The following is a 22,739-nucleotide window of genomic DNA, read 5'->3' as shown; positions in this document are numbered from 1 at the left end:
GTAGCCTCCTAGCTCCTAACCAGTAGCCTCCTAGCTCCTCACCAGTAGCCTCCTAGCTCCTAACCAGTAGCCTCCTAGCTCCTCACCAGTAGCCTCCTAGCTCCTCACCAGTAGTCTCCTAGCTCCTCACCAGTAGCCTCCTAGCTCCTCACCAGTAGCCTCCTAGCTCCTCACCAGTAGCCTCCTAGCTCCTAACCAGTAGCCTCCTAGCTCCTCACCAGTAGCCTCCTAGCTCCTCACCTTTGCCGTTCTCCACGTCCTGCGAGGCGATCACGAAGCCGAAGCCCTCTCCCGCTTTGCGCTTCAGCTCCACGTCAAACCCGCGGGGGACGCGGGGCCGGTCGCCGGGCCCCCGCTTCCCCTGGGCGGAGCCCGCCCGGGGGGGCGCGGTGGCGGCGTCCCCCTCCTCCTCCAGGCCGGTGTTCATCCAGTCGCGGGGCTCCATGGTGAGCGTGACCGGGATGGACTCCAGGAAGCTGGTGCTCTGGACCAGCGCCGAGCGCCGGGCGGCCGGGGGCGACGGCACGCTCAGGGCGGAGCGCGGCCGCGGCAGCAGCACCACGGGGGGCGAGGTGAAGACCTCGTCGCACGGGGAGCCCCCCGGGGGAGGGGGCGGGTGGAGCTGGGGCGGGGGGAGGCGCCGGGGGGAGCTGGGCGAGGCGCTGGACGGGTAGTGGCCTGGGGGAGGAGAAGGAACACACACCGGGGGTGAAGAGGAGCCCGGCAGGCCAGAGACGGGGCGCGGAGCCTGGATGTGGTTCTTATGCAGGTCTCACCTCCCCTGTAAACCAGTAGGACCACTTCTCCCAGTTTGGTGTGCTCCAGGAGAACTCTTTGGACCTGGGCGGACAACAGCACTCATTATCAACCAGATACCTTCAACCTTCTCCAGGGGCGGTTGAACCGTAGTAACGTATGTGATGAAATGTCCCCTTTCCTCTCTCCCTGGTCCCCCCCCTCTCCCCCCCTCCAGCTCTCATCCAGGCCTCACCTGTGCAAAGCTAAGAGCCTGGACGTCGGCTCCGTTGATCTTGACGATAGCGTCCCCTGGCTGCAGGGAGCTGCACTGCCGCCTGTCCCACACCCTCTTCACCACCGTCACCTCGCCCCCCAGGCCCCCGGCCGTCATGCTGAAGCCCAGGTCCCCTTCAGACTGGGCCAGGGCCACGGGGACCAGCTCGCCGCCGCCGGCCGCCCAGCCGGCCGCCCAGCCGCCCCCTCCGTTCCCCAGGGCCCCCGGGGACGAGGACACGCTCGTGGGGCTGGCGCTGCGGTAGCCGTTGTGGCCCCGGAGGGGGCTGGGGTCCTGGGTCGGCGGGGGCCGGAGGTGGGCGCCCTGGGGCCGCAGGTGGGAGTAGGGCTGGGAGGCGCGGTGCGGGCTCCTGGGGCTGCGCGGGCCCCCGGAGGACGAGGAGGGCCTCCTCTCGCTGGGGTGGGGCACGGGCAGCCGGGAGCCGGGCACGGTGCAGGAGGACAGGTCGCTCTCCGAGGACTTGTAGCGTGAGGGGCGGGGCGGCTCCGAGAGGGAGTTGTTGTTGTAGTTACGGATCATGGAGGCCCTGCAGCGAGGACAAAGAACACACAAAGGAGAGAAACGGGTTCAATTATTAACAGGACCGTACATTTACGATTGCCTGATGATAAACACATCTCTGAACCCCTTAGTGCGTACCGGTGGGAGCCGAGAGCCGAGACCACCTCGCTGTCGCTCTGGCTGGCCAGGTTCTGGTCCAGGGACTGCAGCCTCCTCAGCGACCGGGGCAGGCGGACGGGGACGGCCGAGTCGGCGTTGCTGGCGCTGGAGCGCCTGTAGGGCGGCGCCGACCTGGAGCCGGCGTGGGCGTTCCCGTTGGCGTCCAGCCCCCGTAGCACGCCGGGCTCCATGTAGCTGCGCTCGCCGTAGCCGTAGCCGTAGCCGTAGCCGTAGCCGTAGCCGTCGCCGTCGTGGTGGGAGTGGCGGCCGAGGGAGGAGGCGGAGGAGAGGCGGGGCCGTCCCTGGGAGCGGTGGTGGGGGTGGTGCAGCGACTGGGGCTGGGTGGTGGTGGGGGAGCGCATGGTGTCGCGGCTGGAGGACATGGCCTGGTGCAGGGGCTTGGGGCAGCCGTCGGGGTTGTAGAGCATGGGGTAGCCCCGCCGCACCTCCACGTCCACGCTGTGGCCCGCCGGCACCGCCTTCAGGATCTCCACCACCTGCTTGTGGGACACGCCCAGAACGCAGGCGTCCCCCACGTACACCAGGATGTCCGCTGGGAGGAGGGAGGAGAGCGCCGGGGCGTGTGAGAGTACGCGGTAGCCGGCAGCACGCACCGCAGCCCAGGCCTCATGGGTACAACAGTTTAGTCCTGCGGTTTGTGGGGATCTTGTGATCGACACACAATCACTTTTTATCCACAAATCCACAGGTTTGGACAATTCATGAATGGTTTGTGGGGCTGAATATTTTGTAGATTACATGTAACTAATCAAAATCGGAACAAATCAACCAACTAACTGATCGTCAACTAGGTCTCACTCTCTCTCTCTCTCTCTCTCTCTCTCTCTCTCTCTCTCTCTCTCTCTCTGTCTCTCCATGCCAATCCTTTGCTATGGATTTCTAAAATGTTTGTGTGTATATTTCTGAGTTCATCTTTCAGTGTTAGCATGTTGAGGCTGTGTTGTGCGTGTACGTGTGTGTGTGTGTGTGTGTGTGTGTGTGTGTGTGTGTGTGTGTGTGTGTGTGTGTGTGTGTGTGTGTGTGTGTGTGTGTGTGTGTGTGTGTGTGTGTGTGTGTGTGTGTGTGTGTGTGTGTGTGTGTGCACATAAATCATGGCATGTGCAATGATAGCTAGATTATTGCAGCCAGGCCATTAGGATTACGGATTGATTGAGATACACACTCGCTGTGAGAGATCAGAAAAACATCCAGCACTATAATCCTAAAAGAGGAGGAGAGAGAGAGCCATAGAGAGAGAGAGAGATCGTGACATAATACAGATAGAAAGATAGAGAAATAGATCGGGGCGATGAGCAGCCAGGGATGAACAGTTATTCTGACATTTTGTGAGTTTAAAAGTACAGAAAAACAGCTCTTCCGATTCACGCATTTCACAGATTTACGCAACTTCTGACCTTCTGACCTGAACTTGACCACAAATCCGATTTGACAAACTTAGCTAACCAAAAGACACAATTGCAATTGCACTACTTCCATGGCTATGAAACAAACAGCCGTCCCTCATACAGAACACTGTAGATAGTACACAGTACTGTACATAGTAGTGCAGAGTAAATAGTAGCCCTGATCACATGTCATCACCTGTCTTGAGTGCGGAGGGTCCGTCCGAGGTGACGCTGTACACCTGCAGGAACTCGTGCAGCCCGGTGCCCCCCACAATGTTGAAGCCGAACCCTCGGGGCCCCTTGAAGATGCACGTGTGCACGGGGAAACCCCTGAGATCCTCGGGCTCGTCCGTAAACCCTAGCACTGAGAAGGACACGCCGGTGTGGGTGTCAGGGAACGGCACCAGAGCTTGGCAGAGCTTGAGAGACACCACGTAATAGGATTACAGATACTTACCTCAGAGGAAGACACAGCCCGAGTCAGTGGACCCATGCACACGCACGCACGCACGCACACACACACACACACACACACACACACACACAGACACACACACACACACACACACGCACGGAAGCAAGCACACACACACACACACACACACACACACACACACACACAGACACACACACACACACACACACACACACACACACACACACACACACACACACACACACACACACACACACACACACACACACACACACACACACACAGACACACACACACGTACAGAAAGCATCGGAAGCATATGGGATACAAGATTTGTTTTAGTCCTGTGTGTCTGAATGGGTCAAAGTAAGGGTTTTATCTGGCAGGAGAGAGAGTATCAACAATGCCAGATGGCACTTATGCCTCTACAGCCGTAAGAGCACAAGCATATGGTCAAGAGGTTATCAGTGAAATTAGTAAGGCATAAGTTATTACCATCTTGATTGAAGGGATGCACAGAAATATCTGTAAATTGTCGTTTGTCTTACCCAGAATCAGAAGACGTTTCATTCCAAACTTTTCATTGTGAACAGGTAGCATAATTATAAAGAGAATAGGCAACTATTCTGAAGAAATCTGAAATCTTTGGAAAGTAATTGAAAGTTTATTCCACACAGAAATAGGAGCTAGGCTTTCCTAAAAATGTAAGGTTAATGTTTAGTTAATTGGCAAGGTAATGAAGTGTTTAACGGAATACAAATGCTAACCCAGCAAACTCCCCTTCTCAACGTATAATGATGTATTTGTAATTATAAAATCTGGGTACAACAACATCAATTTACAGATATCTCTGCGTATCTCTTTAACAAATCAGCCTATCCCACCACAATAAGCAAAACATCTATTTATTTTGCTTCACAAGATTAATAGACTATGTAGTTCAGGCATTATAAATTACCCTAAAAGCTTACTGTTATATTTGAACATACTCAGGCTAACAACGGAGGTGTCTAGATCTCATTCATCTTCTGAGCCTACACTGTAACGCCCCCTAGTGGTTTTAACCGCACACTGCATTCTAGAAGAGAAAGCTATTATCGGAGAAGCACATTTTGACATTCATTTTAAAGGATACTCTAAATATGCTTAAAGAAATGGGTGAAGTTTTTGTTTTATTATCTTAAAACGCTTTCTTTAGATAATAAAGTAATTATCAAGTATCTTTAGGTAATTGAACACCAGTTAATGATGCTAATTTTATTTTCTGTAATATGGTAGCCACATGTGTCAATGATTTATTCTTCGTCATCACTTCCGGGCCTTAAACCCTTAATCACGTCTCAATTCAACTTAAATCTAATTTGGTCTGGGCTGACTCTGCTAACGAGCTGGCTAACGAGTGTCTCACTTCCTGTCTTGACACAAACATATAGCATCTCATTAGAAACCTAAACAGTTACATGTCTCAAACACACATGCACAAACACACATGCACCACCAAGCACACACACACACACACACACACAAGCATGCACCCACGCACACGCAAACACACTCACACTGTCATGCACTCACGCATGCATGCAAGCATACATGCACACGCACACACACACAAACACACAAGCACACACCCACTCACCCACGCACACACGCAATCATGCACTCCCACATGCACGCCGGCACACATGCACCCGCACAGTTCCATCTGAAGATAATTGGGGAGCAGCGAAGACGCGCGGTACTCACATTCATTCTTGTAAAGCGTCTCCCTGCTCATTCCCCGCATGCTCTGCCAGCTGCTCCTCTTTGGGTTGTGCCTTCAACATGAAAGAAGAGAGGAGCAATGACAAGCCCTTCAGTCACAATAGGGCAGATTGGGATTGGCGACACCATTGAAACGGGAAACGCATGCGCTGCAGAGACCGAGGCTCCTGCAGGTGGAGGCTGGCGGTGAGGCTGCCCACCCCACCCCCCCCCCCCTGGCGTGTTAGCTTTAGCCCCGGCTGTTACCGTGGCGACCGTGACTCACGCTGCGTAGTAAGGCTGTCCCGGGTCGCTGAACGCCTGCTCCCAGCGGTCCGCCATCCCGGCCCGCGACCGGGCCCCTCCTGCTCTGCCGGCGCCCCCCAGGCCCTCCAGGTGCTCCAGGGCCCCGCCCTCGCCAGCGCTGTGGCCCCGGGGCCGGCCGGGGGAGTGGCGGATCAGGGGGGCTGTGTTCCGCACACCTGCACCAGTGAATGGGGACGCAATTAGACGACAGAGGAGGCAAGCAACAATGTCGCCTCGCCACACACAGCCGCTAACAAAGCAAGAGAAGAGGATTAAACAGCTGCCAAACACTTATACCCGTTATGGGCTCGTACCAAGTAGCTGGTCCGATGTGATGACTGAACACTAGAGACCAGATGTTATGGGCTCGTACCAAGTAGCTGGTCCGATGTGATGACTGAACACTAGAGACCAGATGTTATGGGGCGTACCAAGTACCTAGTCCGTCGTCATGAGTGAACAACCTGTTTGAGACCAGATTTTTGGAGTCTTTAGTGTTCTACAATTTTAACTCCGTAAACAACAATAAATTAGCCATCATACCTACACTTAAGGGTATTCTGGTATCGGCCATATAGTTCACACCAGTGTGGTACTGATGCATCCCCTGGTTAGGATGTGAAGGATGGAGGCTGACAGGCCCTGTTCCCTGGATATGAAACCCACTGGACCCGGACACACATGGAGCGCTGCGGTAATCCAGACACACAAAAGGAGACCGTTGTCTCATGGCATGACCTAGCTTCCTCCCCGTGGGGGTCTCATAGCCAGATGCTTTATGTGAGGGATTCAATTGGGATTTGAAAGCCCCGTAGAGCAGAGGGTAGCAGCTGTGCTCGTATGCTGGCTCTGACAGGGAGAAACGAGACCATCCATCCAACACCACCAACCACGGGCACAGGGTAATGCATGTTTTTATGATATTCTGGGCTGTCCTTTGCTCTGTCCTTCAGCCCGGTGTGGTGGCCTGACCGGGTGAGCGGTGGCACGGGGCGTGGAGGTCCGCGCTCCGCTTACTCAGACCAAAACCATGCTTCTCTTTGCCCTGCCAGCACTACACACACACACACACACACACACACACACACACACAAGCGTGCTCACGCATGCACACAAATGCACGCATGCACACACTAGACACACACACTAACACACACATATACACACAGGCGTGAGCACGCACACACACGCACACACACACACACACACACACACACACACACACACACACACACACACACACACACACACACACACACACACACACACACACACACACACACACACACACACACACACACACACACAGCATCTCCCTTTTTGGGAAGGTGACTCAGCAGAGGAAGAGTCACCCTCGCCCCCCCCCCCATACACACACATCCCCCCCTATGCCCTCCCTACCTGCCTGGCTATTGATGCCTGCTCCTGGCTCTCTGCCGGGGTGTCTTCTGTTCACACCTCGCTCTCACACACTGCCACCTGCCTCTCTTCCTCTCCAGACACGTGCAGCACCAGCTCACACGCTGCTTCTATAATGCCCACACACACGCTCTCTCTGCCCCACCCCACCAGCCGCCCCATCCCACCACTACAATATTCAGCTCCCGTTTGTTGACCTGAACGTTCACCTTCATCTCTGACCCCTCCCCCCCCCCCCTCCTCCTCCTCCTCTGCTGCCTTATTAGGTCGCACGGGCCGCACTTCAATTCCTCCCTGTTTCTATTTTTTGTCCTTGTTGCTTATTTGCTAGCCTCCTCCTCTGTTTGCCGGCGGCTCGCTGACCTTGCTCTGGAAGCCTTCCAGCGATCGATGCGGCCACTGCCCCTCAGGGACCATGGAGCATACTAATCGCGCTAATGATTGATTTATTTGGCTATCGGTTGACTGTTGCCATATATAGAGGCGGCACAATGCAGCATTTAGCCGCTGGCTACTGTACGACGCTTCAGACTTCTGCTTAGCGATCACACGGCCGGAACAGGGGAACGCCCTGACGCAACGACCCCGCTACGCTGCACGTGCTTTGAACCCTGCGCGAGCCGGCGGCGGGGGCGCGGCGGCGTCATCATTTCCTGGGACTAATGAGGAGGTTTCGTGGTTGGCGAGAAGAAACGTGTGTGTGATCTCGCGGAGGCAGCGCAGCAGCAACACCTGCCTGGCGGAGCAGAGTCTCCCTCGCTGTTGTCCCCCTCCTCCACCGCCTCCTCCAGCGCCTTCTCCAGGTTGCTCAGAGACTTGCTGCGTGTGCGGAATTTTTTGAGAAGGTTGCGATGCTCCTGGTAGGTGATGGGTGGGCTCTCCGAGCTGATGTGGACGGGCCGGGGAGTCCCGTAATAGTTCCCTGGGAAGAGGCGATTACAAGGGAAAGGCCAACTTTTAATGACGGATGGATGGAGCTGTTTAACGCTGCGCTGCATGCTATTCCTTTTCCCGCCTTTTCTTTCCTTTTCCGCATGAAGGATATCTTCAGCGGTATCTATACAGCACCGCTGTCAGCGCTGCTGCTGAATCTATAGAAGCGATTGCAGTGCGTTCATAGGGCTGCCATGACAACAGAATAGAGTCCTCCTTATAGGAATAAGAAGCGAGCCAGGCTATGATCTGACACTCAAAACATCTTGATTTGAAAAATACTGTTATTTTAGTAATAGTAGAAGTAGTCTCAGTGGTGTTATTGCGTCTGCTATACTAGTAGTGGTATTGTGGGTATTTTGTTAGCTTAACAGAAAAACTGAATAATGCTAAACAGTTGGACATGGTAGGATAGCACAGAGCTGTGTTGTGTATGCAGCTGCACATCATTCTTAACCGAAATAAGCAAATCAGATATGTAGTATATTTGAGTCATTTGTATCAATAAGGCGGGCGGTGGGAGGACAGGTCTATTTCTGACGGCCGCAGCCCCAGTTGTAGTGTGCAATATGGCCTCTCGGGGGGCCAGTAAGACCCAGACTCATTCTGCCATACCCTCAGTCATATCCATCTGCTCTGGCAGCAGAGCACCAAATCATATTAACCTGCTCCCATTGGCTTCTGGAGGATCAGGGGTGAAGGCAAACACTAGATTGGTGAACTGCCCACCACAAAGAGGTCACCCTCCTCCAACGCCACCACCACTACCACCACCGCCACCACCACCATCACCACTGCCGTGCTGGGACCGCGGTGGTTTCTGCAGGCTACACTGTTATGTTGGCTACTGTCAGTGCTCCTGATTGCCTCGGTGGCAATATGTCTGTCAATGTCACGCGCCAAGCGGGGTTAGGGGTGACATTTATTGCGCCCATTAAACGCTTATGAATAATGGATGCTTATCTATCCTCAGCGCTTTTAATCAGAGTTTGCCGTCTAAGCCCCCTTGATTAAGGAGGAGTCTGCAACAGGACCACCCATATATAATGCATAATCACAGGCCACACTTTATAATGGGCTTTGATGCTTCCAACCAAGGCAAAAAAAGTCCTCAAATGTTCAAATGATGACCTTTCCATGGTCAATGTATGTTAAAAAAAATGTGCATACAATTTGACCCCTATGATTTTTAAAGGAGTAATGGTAATGGCTATATGATGCAAACTACATGAAGGATTTATAGAGATCGGATGACAAGATTTTCAAGATATGTGGAAAAAAGTTGAAGATAGGGCAACAAAATACAAAGTTCACGTATTCTACAACAAAATACAAAGCCACGCCTGGGGTGTGGAAAAGTGTCCAGAAAGCCGGGCCTCACCTTTGAACTTGCCGCTCTCCAGCAGCGCTCCTGACTCCTCCAGGGCGAAGAACTCCTCCACGGAGACAAAGTTGTAGTCCACCCCGGAAGTCTCCCCGACCCGGGGCTTCCTGCTCGTACCTTGGGGAGGGACGGGTCGGAGAAGGTGACATTACATCGCTTGTCTGGGAGGCCAGGAATAGGTCGCGCAGCAGCCCGGGAGCCTGGTTAACGTGTCAATCAATCCCAGTCTGGGGATTGTCTTTAGTTATTGATGTGGAGGGTCTTCCAGGGGGGCAGACACTTGACACAGAGAGACCTTCATCACGTTCAACAGAATACTAAACTCAAAACAACAAAAAGTAGGACTCAAATAATGTGTTTAAATATAAAGGTTGAGTCTGTATGCAAATGTATCATCATTTAGCATCTAATGAACATCTCAAAATAGACATAATTGAGCAAATTGTCCTAAATTAAATGAGTAAAATAACTGCTAATGTAATCCTTAACGAACCATCAAGTATATTGTTATAAAATGTGCTGCAGATAACTAGTCAACCGTAAAGGAAAAGAGTTAGGACTATTATGAATTCAATACATCAATACCTCATTTATAACCCATGAGCCCGAATTAAACATTAATAAGAGATTCTAAAACGGTGACTTTAATTAAAGCCAATCCACGATGGTGGCCCCAGGACATTTGCCTGTCACCGTAATAGATTGAGATTCAGCTTGGCCTCCGAGATGGAACAGAAAAATAATGGAGACCATGCTAGTCCAACAAGCCCACCACGGCCGTCATTATGAGTTTCACTGGACCATTTTTTTTTTACCCTTTTTTGTTTAAATTGAACCTGCGTCTCGGTTGATCTCACGAGGCCGGCGCCGTGTTCAGACACATTCTCACAGCGTTCCCCACAACACACACACCGCTTTTACGCAATTACTCAGCCAGGCAATCTGGTGTGAGAATTTTCATTTACGCGTTGGCCTACAATTCGACCTCTGTCTCCCTGACCGTGAGATAAGGTAATCCTCCTCTCCTTCCCCCAGACACATCCACACAGATTGAGGACAAATCTGTACCCTCCTCGAGAGCTGTGTTTCATTGTTGGAGAGAGAGAGAGAGAGAGAGAGAGAGAGAGAGAGAGAGAGAGAAACAGAAAGACAGAGAGCGAGAGAGAAGAGAGAGAGAAAGAAAGGAAAACGAGAGAGACACACCCATGTTACCCTATAAACCCAATGATTAATGCACTACTGTCTCAGGTGCACACATACACACAAATGGGCCTCTCTGGAGCCTACACACACAAAAGTGCTCACATTATGTGCACACAAACACCCACACACACACTTACACACTGACACACACAACCCCCTCTGCAAGCACACATTTGCTGACCAACACATAGACAAACACATCCATGCACACACACACACACACACACACACACACTCACACAGACAACCGCCTCCGCAGGCACACACTCACTTACCAATACACACACACACACACACACACACACACACACACACACACACACACACACACACACACACACACACACACACACACACACACACACACACACACACACACACACACACACACACACACACTAAAAGGGAGCCAGTCGCTTGGCCAGACTAAGTCCCACAGCAACAGTGTTATTTTGTGTCCGCAGCCCAATCAGCCTCAGTGATGAAAGCGTAATGAACGCCACGAGAGCTAATAGTCTGATGGCCTCTGACAGGAAGCGCTGGTATCTCTGAGCCCGTCCACGGGTACGGAGGCCGTCCTTATCCCCACAACCTCCTTGGAGATATATATGACAAGCCAGCAGCGGTCGGGATGGATTATTGACATCCTATCCCTCTGTGGCGGACCCCAGCCTCCCTCCTCCACCACCCGGCCCCCTCCCAGAGCAGCTTCCCCCCCGGGCGGCTCATGGGGAGGGGAGGGGAGGGGGGAGGCTGGGGGAGGCAGAGCCGTCACACAGCCCTCGATCACCGTCCAGACGCCACATATTACAACGATGTCTGTCAGGATAGTGCACCTTAACAATAGAAAAGACCTAGTGTGCGTTCTCATTTAGAGGACTACTAAAATAAGTGACTGGCTTCCTAAAAAGACGTTCGTTAGATTGTCAAGCCGTCCGTAGATGAGCCTGAGACGGCCCCCAAATCGTTGATATTGATAAGGCATCATCTGTGTCAAAGTCAGGGACCACGGTCCAAGAGATTATATCGATAATCCAGAATGTGGTCGGAGACACGTATCGGAATCTGCCATACGGGATAAAGGCGGCCAGAGCAAACACGGGTGGCGTTAAGCTCATTCCCCATCAGGCCGTTTCACTGGCCAGCCAACTGGGACACTAAACGCTGGGCTGCTCCCTAATGCCATCACAGACAGTCAACATCCGACACACACTTGCAGGCCCTCACTGCACTCAGCGTCGCCTCCCTCTACTTTTGGCATCAAGACATTCTTTCACTTGTAATTCAATTCAGCCTTTGAAATATTGATGAATGGCCTGCGTTTACTTACCGCTGTCAGTCACTTTCTTTATTTATGTCCTCGGCCTGACTGTGAAATACGCTGGCGCACGAGGAAGGGGCCAGAGAAGCCCATGAGCCAGCAACCTATAGTATAGTGCCAAATAATAACAGGCTTCACTTCTCCTGAGGATGAACTAAAGCTGCTTCTTTATGAAGACACATAAAGAGTAGCCTACACAGTTCAGAGAGGAGGCTTATGGGATTACCAACGTAGCCAAACAGTACATGGTAAAAAACATAGCATTGCCATGTTGCCGTCGGCCAAACTTACTAAGACGTTGTAAGAAGCAGATTTTTTGGATCATGAGCTTTGATGAGGCTTAAAGGATGCGACTCCCCCCGCATAACAAACCCTGCTTTATCATCTGGTGTAATGGGAGGAAGACACATGAGGACCTGAAGGGGAGCCTCCATGAGGCCTGATGGAAACTGTTCAGGTGCGAGTTCCACTTTACATCAAAACGTCACACAAACAACGAAAGGGCGAGAACGAAAGCGGTTTGGCTTCAGCGCCACGGACCACCGACTCCACGGTCCACCCTGACTGGCTCGAGAACGGATTTGCCGGTTCCCAGGCTGTCTCAGGCTCAAAGCACCATGCGTGTGCGTTTGTGTGTGTGTGTGTGTGTGTGTTTGTGTGTGTGTGGTGTTGATACTGATGCCATGAGAAAAACAGCTTCTTCGTGTGTCATAAAGATCAGAAGATTACATAGACGGGCTGGGGGGGGTGGGGTGTGTGTGTGACTGTGTGTGTGTACGTGTTTGTGTGTTTGTGTGTGTGTTCTTTTCTGTGGGAGGCGATGTGTGTGTAAGGGAGGAGCGGGGGGGTTGAAAGCCTGTCTTGTTGTCACTGATAATAGGTAGAAGGAAACCCTGGGAGCCAGGTATATAATATCTTCTTATCAGGAAGAGGCGCGACACAGTCCGCCAGAATCAGGATGAAGAAGGCCTATGCAAACACAGAACCGCCGTGATGGCAACTCGTTTAATTCTGTTGCTTCCTTTGCTTTGGGTTAATGCAGAAGGCATACATGTTGAATCCATGTTTGCATTTGTTTCCGCAAAATACAATGTCAATTGTAACTTTAATGACAATGACTTTCTCTGATTTAATTTGTGCATTATACACGTTTTCCATAGGAGAGAGCTGGTCTTAATGCTACTGCATTGTTAAATATAGCAAGTCATCAGATTGAATGCATACATATCAATCATATAAGGAGAGCAATGTCTTCCAGCCTCCCACAGGGTTGACACAACTAATATGCCATGTCTTCCTACCCTCATACATATGCAGCACATGTTAGACAGTAGCATGTGATTCAGCATGAGGAAAAACACTGGGAACCTCATCTCAGATGTAAATGGTTTGGTGGAAACATTTGAAGCGTTTGACACGCTTGTCATTGTAGTGTAATTGGCTGTGGCTGTGATGTGAATATTTAAGGCTGGAGTTCTCAGAGTGACGGGTTGACATAACAGGGTTTCTATCGCTCGTATTGTCGTCTTGGCAGTAGGGACCCGTAACGTGGGTCCCTCTCGCAGTGTCGTGATGCGAGGACTATTGGTGCGATGACCTATTTCATGGACTAAAGGAGAGATTAGCTCACAGTCTAGGAAAGAGTGGGAGGTCAGCGACTGTGTGTTCTGGATCAGAGAAAACGAAGTAAGTAACTGTTAATAAAGAGCTGTAAGTCATTGTTACATTTAAAAAGTTAGTGTCAGCAAATGTAGTATAATACAAATATTAGGAAACTAAAACCATTAATAACAGCAAGGGTTCTATGAGAGACTAATATAAAATGTCAATATCCAATGTCGACACCTGAACTCCCACTTGTGGCGGCTAGGGTAGCTCTAGCTGCTGGAGTAAGACGTCCAAGACAGGGTTAAGACTCACTTCACTGAAGCCCGCACACACAGACACACACACAACAACAACAACAACCAAAAGAACGTTAGCCATTTACCAACACTGCTGTAGTAGTCAGACAGACAGGGGTTCAAATGCAAGAGCAAACTTCCACGGATAAACACAAGACACACACGCCCACCACCCACACATGAGCACGAGCACACCCACACCCACACCCACACACACACACACACACACACACACACACACACACACACACACACACACACACACACACACACACACACACACACACAGTTGCTAAGGGAATCTCCATATTAATGAGGTTTGTGATTCCCTCACCTGGTGCGCCACTGAAAGTGTTTCGCCCAGAATCCATGTGTGCGGATGTGTCAGGATTTTAATTTAAATCAACACACCTTCGCGTTGAGCAGATTGGCTCTAAGGAAGTGTCAGAAACAGCACTCCAGTCTCAGGCAGCAATCAACACAAGTGTGTGTGTGTGTGTGTGTGTGTGTGTGTGTGTGTGTGTGTGTGTGTGTGTGTGTGTGTGTGTGTGTGTGTGTGTGTGTGTGTGTGTGTGTGTGTGTGTGTGTGTGTGTGTGTGTGTGTGTGTGTGTGTGTGTGTGTGTGTACAGGCATGGTGGCGATTAAGGTCTACAATGTTTAGTTATATGTTGCAGCAATCAATTACTGCTTCACCATTGATTTTTTGGTAACACTTGACAAAACGGTTACATTAATTAACCCTTCGTTAACATAAGTTGATGTAATAAGCAATAGCTAACAGTTAATAAACAGTTTACACATTGTCTAGCAATCATTTACTATTGATGCTCATTTTAACTAATGTCATAATTTATAAACTATTTAATAGGATTAGCTTACCCTAACCCTTAAACTCACCCTAGCCCTAACACTGCGTTCACACTGCACACGTCCGTCGACGGATGACAGAGGGCATGTCTGACGTATGGGGGACGCGATCTGATTGGCCGACGGATCTGTCGCTGCCTGAAAAGTTGAACATATCTAAACTTTTTGACGCAGGCAATGGAGCCGACAGAACGGACGGGCCCACAATGCATTTCGAGAGCGCCCCATGAAAAGTCAATGAGATCCGTCAACGGACGTGTGCAGAGGTGTAACCCTTACCCTAACCCTAACCCTTACCCCTATGCTAATGCTTATTTTCTGCATTTACTAATTGGTATGTTTACTAGTTGATTATTGGTTAAATATTGTACCCTTATTGTAAAGTGTTACTTCTAGCCCTATTTATTCAGTGTTTATCCCAGGAGGAGGAGAAGGAGGAGGACGAGGAGGGGTGGAGATGAGGGGTGGAGATGACTTACATGGTACAGCGCGGAGGTAGAGGTTTTCCCGGATGACCTGCTGTAGCTGGCTGTCCACGGAGCCGGGGGTGAAACACTTACTGAGATACAACCTGAGATCCTTACACAGTGACGAACCTGAGAGAGAGAGAGAGAGAGAGAGAGAGAGAGAGAGAGAGAGAGAGAGAGAGAGAGAGAGAGAGAGAGAGAGAGAGAGAGAGAGAGAGAGAGAGAGAGAGAGAGAGGGGGGGGGGCGGGGGGGGGGGGGCGGGGGGGGGGGGGGGCGGGGGGGGGGCGGGGGGGGGGCGGAGAGAGGGGGGGGAGAGAGTGATCACAGCTTAGTAAGTTTCAGTAATCACAAATGAGCCTCATTATGTTGTTGTAATTGTACTTTGAGGCCTATCAAGTAGGCAGCTTAAAATAAGGGAGGATGTGGCATCACAAAGAGCAGCGGCCGAGATCCACACGTTGGAAAGCCTTATTTACGACCTCGCCCTCAACACACACACCAATAACGTGCACTCATCTTACATGCATCTGTCAGCGGTTAAGTGATGCAACGCGTCCCTACCTATCAACAGATTTAGAGTTTGGTTTATAAACCATAACCATGATTCTGTCACGGGAGAGAGAGAGAGACACAGTGTGAGAGAGAGAGAGACAGATAGGGAGAGAGAGAGAGAGAGAGAGAGAGAGAGAGAGAGAGAGAGAGAGAGAGAGAGAGAGAGAGAGAGAGAGAGAGAGAGAGAGAGAGAGAGAGAGAGAGAGAGAGAGAGAGAGAGAGAGAGCCAGAGAGAGAGAGAGAGAGAGAGAGAGAGAGAGAGAGAGAGAGAGAGAGAGAGGCTGGGTTGAGACTGATCACCGGGGCTCTGATAACCTCCCCCCCCCCCCTCCCTCAGATCTCTTCATCCATCCCTGGCGCTTTACGGCCTCTGATGACAGGTCACTCGCTGTTATGGATGGCCTCGGTGCATTTACCACTTGTCACTTGTGACAGAAAACTACACCACTCTCCCAGGGTTACCCCCGCCCTATGAGCCGAGACACCACACCTCCCGCCCACCACACCACACCACCGCATGCCTCACCGCACCGCTCGCCCACCCCTGCCCCTTCTGCTACAGTGGTACGGCCCGGCGGTAGATTGAATTTGCCGTGCTATTAAAAACCCTCACACTAATATAACTTTATTAGCGGGGGCAGTCAACCTGCAACACACATTAGACCGGCCACATATGCTCCCCCAGACAGAGGACGAGCCCTGGGCTGCGATTTCCCGGGAACAGAACCTAAAGCTTGTGTGCGTCACGTGGTGCAGCAGCTGTCCCACAATATGCTTGATGAACTATTTTTTTTTTAAAGATAATGCAATTGCTCCAGCTTATTATTCAAGAGGAAAAGCTACAATCAAGTACAATAGAACGGGGGCCTGAGGCTGAATCAGGGGGGGAAACGTCAAACACACTGCTCTTAATACAAAGTGTTAATCCCGTTTAACAGCTAAGAGGATGGGGGGCCGGACCGGGGGTACTGGGCGCCGTGGATGCGGGGGTGAGCTGCGGTACATTCGCTCATCCATCACTGCCAGCCGCTACAGGCAGGCGGGGCACCCAGAGCAGGAAGCGGCCAGACCCCGGGACGATAATAGATCCAACGCGGGTGGGGGGGAGCGGGGCGAGGGGGGGGGGGGGGGCGGGGGGGGGCGGGGGGGACGCAGGGTCCTCATTTACACCCCTGTGGCCGATTTGGCCATCAATCTCCCCCAGCAAGGCCGCTGGGAGCCACAGGCAGGTGTCAGTCTGGTGACATATCGCTCTGCTCAGGCCTAACAGAGACATCAGTTACCAGAGCCCTCCCTACATAAACGCCAAGGCCGTCAGAGGGTGACTGACATCGGCGTGGACGCGGCCGCGGCTCAGGGCGGCCGGGGAGCGCGTCAGCGGAATTCTGACCCCTGGACGCCGGGGCGTCAAGGCGCTCGGTCAATATTGGCCTCGCGCCTTGACGCCCCGGAGACCGGGGGACACGAGCGGATCAGAACACATGGCGGAGTGAGAGAGAGATACTGGGGTTACTTGATCGGGTGCGGGAGGAATTAGGTATGACACAAAAGATGGCGAACGCTGATAGTATACTCACTGAGATTGGGACTGATGGATTGTTAGGGTTAGGGTCAGGTTATGTAACCCTAGGGTTAGTGTTTGGTTACGTAACCCTCTTATTGACCCTAAACCTGATGCAAAAGGGATCAGATTCAACCTAAACCGTCACCCATAGTGACCCTCCTTCCCGTTGAGCTGCGTTCCAGTGACTCTGTGTTTTCGGGGGACTATTGACCGATAGGACTTATTGTTAATCAGCAATCTCAACGCTCCATCTCTGTGACACGATGCAAACATCAGGCTGGCTTAAAATAGAGAAATCATTGCTGTGTGCCTGAGCACGGGCGCTCCAGGGTCGCATCTGATTCATGTGCTGTCAGTGAACAGAAAAAGACACAAACTAGGCCACAATAACACAGTGGTCGGGATGAACGCAAGGGAATCGGTTGGAAGCTGTATGTTATTATTATTACTATTGTTACTATTATTAGTAACACGTTAAACATTACATTTTTTCCTAAGATAATAACACTAAAAGGATCTCCCCTGCCCAATGGACCCTTTTCAAAAGTAGAAAAAACACTGATGCAGCTCATGACATAAATTGTGGGTCCGTTAGATTTAGGTATGGCAGTGCAGCAGTATAGACCCAACTAGTCAAGTGAATATACAGTCACCATGCAGGTTCTGCCACACTCATAAATAAAAACTACTCACGGTTCAAATCTGAGCAACAGGAACTTACTTTACCCTGCTCTTAAAGGGGGCCATAAAAGGGTGAAACACTTTCCACCATTTTCATTTATCTTTGTCACTTTTTATTGAATTGCCCCCTTTTTTATAAAAAAGCTCTCCCCAGACACTGTGGCTTACACTCTTGCCGTTCTTTTTAGTTGTGTGTTTATATTGCAGATGGCACAGAGGGAGTCAGAGGAGGGCGTCCATTATGCACCGAGGGCTCCCACCTACCGGGCGACACCGTCTTGATGCGTACGGGGTGGGGACAGGAGCTGAGGACCCCCCGCACGTCTCCCAGCGTCATCCCCAGGACCGGGGTGCCTCCGATCTCCAGGATCACATCGCCCACCGTGAGCCCGCCCCCCGGAGCCGAGGTGACGAATGGGAACTCTGCGTAGTCGGCTCCTCCACCAATGGCCACGCCCAGGTCGGCCGAAGACCCCACCAGGGGCACGAAGCTGTCCTTCAACTTTGAGTGCCAGTGCAGCTTCCTCACGGCCGTCTTAGACATGGCAAACGAGCTGCAGGGCAGGGGAGAAGATTTATACGGTCAAAGCAAATCATAACAAAAATCCTCAATAGCGAATTTCTCATTACATTAAGGACACAAATGTGTCTCGTGTTCAATATTTTACACTAATATCCTCCAAAAATTAAAAACAACAGATTCCGATTCTTTAAATAACAACAGTTAATTACAGCAAGGCTGGCTGATATACCCTGTTCTGCTTAAAGTATCACACACACACACACACACATACATCCCCTCAGGTTCATTTTGCTTGCCCTAGCGAAGACTGTTGTAATGTATTCATATAATCCCACAGCGACGCATTGAGACGTATCTTCAATAGCACAGGAGAGGATGGAACTAACAAGGCAGCTGAATCATTACCGAGAGCGACATCATACACGCCGGGACAGAAAGGTGTCACAACAGCAGGGTAACAAATGAACAGGAACTTTAAACCTGCTGAGTTCCACGGCTGTCTTATATTAACTGTATGGAATTGGTGCTCGATCTCCGCCTGCTTAAAATGCATGAAAAATCCAATGATCATTGTCATTGATTGAGGATGCCTGCTGAACGTTAGCATTTACGTATTCCTCCAGTTGTGGTCGTGGTCCCTAGGATGACTCAGGCCTAGGACGCCATTGTGAAGACTCATGAGACGAGGAAGGAAGGAAGGAAGGAAGGACAGAAAGGAGCTGCAAAGAAAAGAAGGAAGCAAACATTTAAGGAGGGTGTGAGGAAAGGGAGAAAGAGATAAAGAAGGAAGAATGACAGAAAGGAAGGGTGTAAAATAGGAAAGAGGGAAGGAAGTGGTAAGGAAGGTTGGTGTAAGGAAATGAACACCCATGGAAGGATGAAAAGGAAGTATGGAAGGAAGGAAGGAGGTATGACAGTAAGGAAGGCACTAAGGAGGCTAGGAGGGAGGGTACACATAGCCAGGCATATCCAGCAGCTGAAAATCACCCCATGGGTCTTTTTCCAGTGAGGGTCTAATAAAAGCAGTACGAATGGTCCCAGGATGACCGGATACACCTAAGCCGTTCTAGCTGACTGACCAGGAGACAGGCTTGAGCTGACAGAGATCCCCTGTCTACAACACTCCCCCCTGTAGTACTACAGGCCAAGAGAGGGCTCCTCGCTGCTGCCTCGGCCAGGAAAGGAGCCGACATGATCCAGGAGTACGCCTTTATAATGATTAATGTGCAAGAGTCGGCCAAAAAGTTACACAACGTATTGTACAAAAAACAAAAATCTTGAGTATTGATAGATTGTGCGTGATTGGGTATTTTTGCCTTTCGAGAGCGATAAAGGAAGCAATAATGAGAGAGGGACAAAGAGAATGGAGGGGGGGGGGTGAGAGAGGAGAACAAGAGAGAGAGAGAGGGAGGGAGAGAGCAAGAAAGAGAGAGAGACAAAGAGAGAGAGAGAGAGAGAGAGAGAGAGAGAGAGAGAGAGAGAGAGAGAGAGAGAGAGAGAGAGAGAGAGAGAGAGAGAGAGTGAGTAAGAGAGAGAAAAAGAGAGAGAGAGAGAAACAAAGAGAGAGAGAGACAAAGAGAGAGACAAAGAGAGAAAGAGCATAAGGCATTGAAAACATAGGGAGACAGGAGGGTGGGAGGAAGGGTCTGGGTCAGATATAGAGGCGCCACATTGCCTGAGGTTAGGGGTGGAGTCATGCGTTTAACCTTGCAGGAATCAAGGGCAGGCGACGTGAGTCAGAGTGTGCGAGCGGCGCAGCCCGTTGTCTCAACACACAATACTCAAAAACACAACACTAGACAAAACAAACCAGAAGGAAAAACAAACCAGAAGGAAAAACAGTAATCGTCTGCATTCTCTCAAGTGTGTTTAACGAGTCTCGTGTCAAAAAGATTTTTCAAAGCCTTTCAACCCCACGTTTAACCGGAGGAAACTTGGGCTATGAAACATTGAAGTACCTTCCAACACCAGTATGTTCCAACCTGAGATTACGCTTATCCCTTTATCTCTACCTGGCTGTGCGGAGTCCCAGTTCTCTCTGCTCCAACTGTGAAGCCTTCTGCCCCAACATAGTCGACCTGCTTCCAAAAGCCAGCTGACCTCACACACACAAACAACGCCAACAACACCAAACAAAATGGCAGAACACAAACAAACAAAGCACTTATATTCATGTTCTCCTTTAATCCAAACAATATTTCCACCAGGCCTTGATCTCTGATAGGATTTACCCAAAGATTTTCAATCTTCCTGGCATTTTGACCAGATGCTTAAAAATGCTAAAAATATATAAACCGGTGACCTGCGACGGTATTTACGTGACCTCTTAAGTTCAGTTCACATTTGCATCGTCCGCGTTGTGTGTTATCGCTTCCCGTCCGGTTGCGTTTTCAACAGAGAAGTTTGTAATAATGTGTGGCAGTTTGTGTTGTTGACCTCCTGTGTGCGACGGGGGGGTTTAATGAGCCACAGCCTGTCACACCGGCTGGACCCTCCTGTCCTCCTCCACCACCACCACCACCGGCACCACCCCCCCCATCCCTCCTCTGTTGTTGAGTCAACAAACCCCCCCCCCCCCCCAGCCCCGCACACTGTATTCACAACACCAGCGCCGTGCCCCAGCCGGACGGCACTGTGTGATCAGTGGGGAAAAGGGCTCGCTGTTATCATCATAAACCGTATTCATGTGTCATCGTAGATACTAGAGGAGGGGCTTCAGCTGGTTGGTGGGAAACGATTGCAGCGGATGTGGCGTAACTGGATGGACTGGTCGAGGGCTGGCGTGCTGGGCAACGCTGTTTTTCCGCTCCGTGCTCTGAACTTGGCGGCCCACAGCGTAGCATTAAGGGGAAGCATCAGCATTAGCATGCATCACGTGTGCAGACATTTGACAGCGGTCCAGCGGCTTTTGATGTGGACCGACTTATATTCAACATGGATTTGAAGCAGTGTCTCGTGCATCCACTTGGCGTTGCCGATACAAGGCTTCTCCTTGGCATGGGAAAAACAACAAGAGTCGAATCTGTGTTTAGCACGCCAGGTAGAGTCAGAATGAACACCTCTGGCTGCACATCTGTCAACATCACTCGGACCAGGCTTGGATAAAATCCACATCCGGCTGAGATGATGACCCTGACCAAAGCTCCTGTTTCAAATGTAAACGGGAAGCAATCACACCGAGCAGAAATGAATTGCATCTGTCAGAAGAACACAATACACTGATTCAAGGATATCCGACCCTATATAATGAAGAAGACACTACTGAAACATTGACCTTTCGTCCAGGGAAGAGCTGACCGATACATATCCTGTTTCACAGACTTCCTTCTCTCCAGTGATCTGCCCTGGTTCTTCCTCTTGTGATTCAGGCTTAAAAGTGTAACTTCAAACCATAGCATTATGTGAAGGGCAATAGCAATGGGTCCGGTGGCTATACTTAAAGCTTCGCTATATATATAGCTGTACATAGATTAATTACTGTTTTCTTCATTTACTTACACTCACCAAGACCTGCTGTATATTTCGATATAAAGTACATTCAATGATCTCTGTGTATCACTATTCATTTATAAATAAGCCAAGAACTAATCCTGATATGAAAATAAACTAATGAATGATGACACGATTTCTAAGCATTATACTAATACAATGAATGAACAAAAGTATCTAAAATGGTGTGCTAACACGTTTTGTAAATCTGAAAGAGGCCATCTGAGCAAATAATTTGAGGTGACCAAATAAATACCTTCACGATACTAAAAAACAACATCTGCAGCTAACCCCGACTGCTGGCCACCTTTGTGGCCCAGATGCTTTCCCATAAGTAAGATGCATACTCTGTAAGTTGCACCCTCAGGCGCTGCAGCCAGACGAGAGAGTCCAGCTCCACCAGGGAATAGTGCGTGACATTGGCTAGGAGAGCATCCTTGAGCGTAGGCCAAAATCAGAAATAAATATGAAGGTTAATTGAATCCAGAGGATGGAGGCTTCTACAGGGTTGGAAGGAGAAGTGAGGTTTAGGAGGTCCATCTGGAATCAGGACGACGAGGAGCTGCATGGGCTGAGCTGAACTTTTCCATTCAAAATATAATAACATGGGCACCATAACACAATTGGATTCTGCGATCCCCATATTCCTTTAATCCATTCACAATACACTCAGAGCCGGCTCCCCGAATCTGGGAGAAGCTTTTGTGATGAAATCAGCTGACTGTCAAGTCTAGTTATTCTCTTGGGGTTCCTGATGTCAATCTGGATTCGTCCACATCTAATGTAACTCTGATCTAAAGCTGACATGATCAACTATGACCACAGCAAACTTAATCCCAACTTCTA

At 50.5% G+C, this 22,739-nt stretch overlaps 1 protein-coding gene across 1 annotated transcript in view; it reads right to left on the bottom strand.

Moving 5' to 3' along the window:
* Window positions 1-214: 214 nt before the first annotated feature.
* Window positions 215-22,739, bottom strand: part of LOC130388993 (membrane-associated guanylate kinase, WW and PDZ domain-containing protein 2) — a 28,217-nt gene continuing 5,692 nt past the window's right edge. The window contains exons 2-13 of the mRNA XM_056599015.1: window positions 18,146-18,435; window positions 15,096-15,212; window positions 9,318-9,437; window positions 7,736-7,925; window positions 7,226-7,257; window positions 5,565-5,745; window positions 5,282-5,352; window positions 3,296-3,457; window positions 1,673-2,246; window positions 992-1,559; window positions 777-840; window positions 215-678 (exon numbers count right to left, since the gene is read on the bottom strand). Of these exons, the coding sequence (XP_056454990.1) occupies window positions 215-678; window positions 777-840; window positions 992-1,559; window positions 1,673-2,246; window positions 3,296-3,457; window positions 5,282-5,352; window positions 5,565-5,745; window positions 7,226-7,257; window positions 7,736-7,925; window positions 9,318-9,437; window positions 15,096-15,212; window positions 18,146-18,435 (2,833 nt within the window). The remainder of the gene's footprint in view (window positions 679-776; window positions 841-991; window positions 1,560-1,672; window positions 2,247-3,295; window positions 3,458-5,281; window positions 5,353-5,564; window positions 5,746-7,225; window positions 7,258-7,735; window positions 7,926-9,317; window positions 9,438-15,095; window positions 15,213-18,145; window positions 18,436-22,739) is intronic.

Source organism: Gadus chalcogrammus, chromosome 1 (genome assembly GCF_026213295.1).
Source record: "Gadus chalcogrammus isolate NIFS_2021 chromosome 1, NIFS_Gcha_1.0, whole genome shotgun sequence".
Taxonomy (NCBI): Eukaryota; Metazoa; Chordata; class Actinopteri; order Gadiformes; family Gadidae; genus Gadus; species Gadus chalcogrammus.
Note: the sequence above shows the minus strand (reverse complement) of the source record. Positions and strands in the feature narration are given on the sequence as shown.